The sequence below is a fragment of the Adiantum capillus-veneris genome, chromosome 20 (genome assembly GCF_014529385.1).
Source record: "Adiantum capillus-veneris isolate H3 chromosome 20, ASM1452938v2, whole genome shotgun sequence".
Lineage (NCBI taxonomy): Eukaryota > Viridiplantae > Streptophyta > Polypodiopsida > Polypodiales > Pteridaceae > Adiantum > Adiantum capillus-veneris.
This window is the reverse complement of record NC_140950.1, coordinates 106,395,577-106,398,274: the sequence shown is the minus strand read 5'-3', so window position 1 is coordinate 106,398,274 and position 2,698 is coordinate 106,395,577. Positions and strand designations below refer to the sequence as shown.

Sequence of the window (2,698 nt, the reverse complement as noted above, 5' to 3'; positions counted from 1 at the left end):
TGGCATTCAAATCAGCCTTAAATTCAGCAATATGTCTCTCATTTGGTCCAGTGATCAGCAAATCATCAACATAAAGAACCACAATGAGAAGTACATCACCCTCACGCTTTACATACAATGTGCTTTCTGTTGGACTATTACGAAAGCCTTGTTAGACCAAATGAGTGTCAGCTTTCTCATACCAAGCACGAGGTATTTTCACACTTTGTCCTCTTGTCCTTTTATGACAAAACCGCGAGTGTCAGGACAAGGGCAGGGCCAAGGGCCAGGACGGACATGTGGTCAAGGGGCACTATATTTAGGGGCTAGGAGTCTATATATGGCACGGTTGGGTGGAGAGTTGCATGGTCCAGTCCCCCGCAGTCTTACACTGGTATCAGAGCTCAGGGGAGAAGGGGGAGGAAGAAAGAGGCATGGAGGCCATGGATCTTCGTTCTCTCTCTCGCTCTCTCTCTCTCTCTCTCTCTCTCTCTCTCTCTCTCTCTCTCTCTCTCTCTCTCTCTCTCTCTCTCTCTCTCTCTCTCTCTCTCTCTCTCTCTCTCTCTCTCTCTCTCTCTCTCTCTCTTTGTGGTTCATGGAAGCTCGCCCTCCTTTCGGCAAAGAAGGAGCAGCATGGCAGAGTCCTTTCATGGATGCATGGCAAGGTCGTGCTGCAAGAAGGCCATGGCAGAGAGGGAAAGCAAAGGAAGGCATGGCTCTTTGGCTTTTATATCTCTCTCTCTCTCTCTCTCTCTCTCTCTCTCTCTCTCTCTCTCTCTCTCTCTCTCTCTCTCTCTCTCTCTCTCTCTCTCTCTCTCTCTCTCTCTCGTGGCGAATAAGGTGCAGCATGGCTGCATGGCGTTTCATCAAGGCTCGACAGAGAGGATGGAAGGCCTTTGAGGCCACAGGGAATTGCATGCAAGGCATGCATGTTCATGGCAATTTCATGTGAAGGCCGAGGAGGTCGAAGCCGAGGAACAGGCCGTGTGCATCATCTCCAAGTCGGGGAAGAGATGGCGGTCTACCGACATGATAACTAGCAAGATCTCCCTTGTTGGGTTTGCAGAAGGAAGGCAAGGCTTTTGCACTGCTGTGACAGGCCCAGATTCGGCACGCACTGTATGCTGCTTGCTCGTTTTCTGCCGGCGCAGAGGCCGCCATTGCTGCTCGTTTTTTTTTTTTTTTTTTTCCTTTTGTTTTCCCACTGGTGGTCGCCCTAAGCCAGGGAGGGGCCACTCCATAAAAAACACAAAGGAGCTTAAGGGGGTATACCCACCCCCAATCACCCAGAAGGCAGTCGACAGGCGATGCAACTTCGGCATTGTATAGACTCACAAAGAATCGAAATTATCGGAAGTTCAGAAAGTCTGAATCGACATTACCAAAATTTCAGAAAGTTTGAATCGCTTTTTGATTGCACGATTTGCTTCAACGTGTGGATTTTGGCACACTCTTTTGAACTCTTTTTCAAGCAACTGGCAAGGCCATCTCTTAGGTCCTCGGCAAGGCTTTTGCGGCAAGATGATTCATGTAATGACAACCATTGTTTGGTTGAGGGATCAACATCAAGCACGGCTTGAGTATACAATCCCTCGACACCACACGCGAGTCCGCGGGTAATTGTTGATACAAAGGTAACTCAGGAAGGTCCTGTGACATATTCAATTACGGTATTCGGCAAGGCCGACCAGTCAGTATAATTTCAAGTAACTGTTTCCCATCAGATACTTAAGCAAGATTTCTAGGAGCACGGCTCCATGAATTGGATGCATACTCATTTCCAAGCCATTGCAGCTTGCTAAGAAGCAGGCAATATAGAAACATTAACATCCACAGCTAGGAGTTGAATGCAATGTTGACCACCATATACAATTTCGTCAAGCAAAGGTTGCTTTGGAACAAGTAGTATTGGACAATTGTTGACATGTGATAGCTCAGCTGTAGATGCTATCTTTCTCACTATCGGGAAATGTTATGATTCTCAATCCAGTAGCAAAATTTGGCAAGGCCATTTCCCTATGAAATTTTGACAAGGTCATTTTTTTTGTACTTGATCGACAAGGTTGATTCTCTTTGCTGTGACATCTGCCGTCCATCGGATTTGTAGGCAATGAGGCCAGATGTAGTTCTTTGAAGCAAGGCTTCCATTCATGCATCTTGCATTGAGACTCCCCATGTTTGGCATATGCTATGAGCATACAAACTTGGGACGGATTTGGAAAAATGTTTGCACATTCTTTGATTCCGTATACGACGGATGTATATGATACAGGAGGGCGAATATACATATGCAACAACTCTCTCTCGCACGGCAGATTTGGCTATGAGCCACCTTTACGCGAGCTTTTCCTTTGGAATTTTATGACAACCGGTTGCAGCAACACCTACCAGGTTAGCCAAGTTCAAGTTTTTCTAGTTTTTTATTTCTTTCCATGTTTACACTTTACTTGGCAATTACTGTCATTGTGCAAAGCAAAGTGCTTTGGCAATTTTACGTGAAGCACAGCTTCTCCCTTGTGCCGAGATACTACCATTGATTTGGAATCAAGGGCTTTGGCACACAAGTTTGGGGAACTAGAAAAATAGGGAATGTCAGCTCACAGAATCCCTACCAGTTTCTTCTGTGCAAGGCACTTATGGTTTTGGTTCGCACGCTTGAGACCATCATAGTAGCCAAGGGCTTACGTTTTTGCATGCAAGGCATGCTAAGCAGGTGGCA

General features: G+C 46.3%; 1 protein-coding gene across 1 annotated transcript; it reads right to left on the bottom strand.

The window, feature by feature from the left end:
• Window positions 1-912: 912 nt before the first annotated feature.
• LOC147433034 (uncharacterized) lies at window positions 913-1,140 on the bottom strand. Its single transcript, XM_086493006.1, has one exon. It carries the CDS (start codon window positions 1,138-1,140, stop codon window positions 913-915), a length of 228 nt encoding a protein of 75 aa, XP_086349132.1.
• Window positions 1,141-2,698: the final 1,558 nt, after the last annotated feature.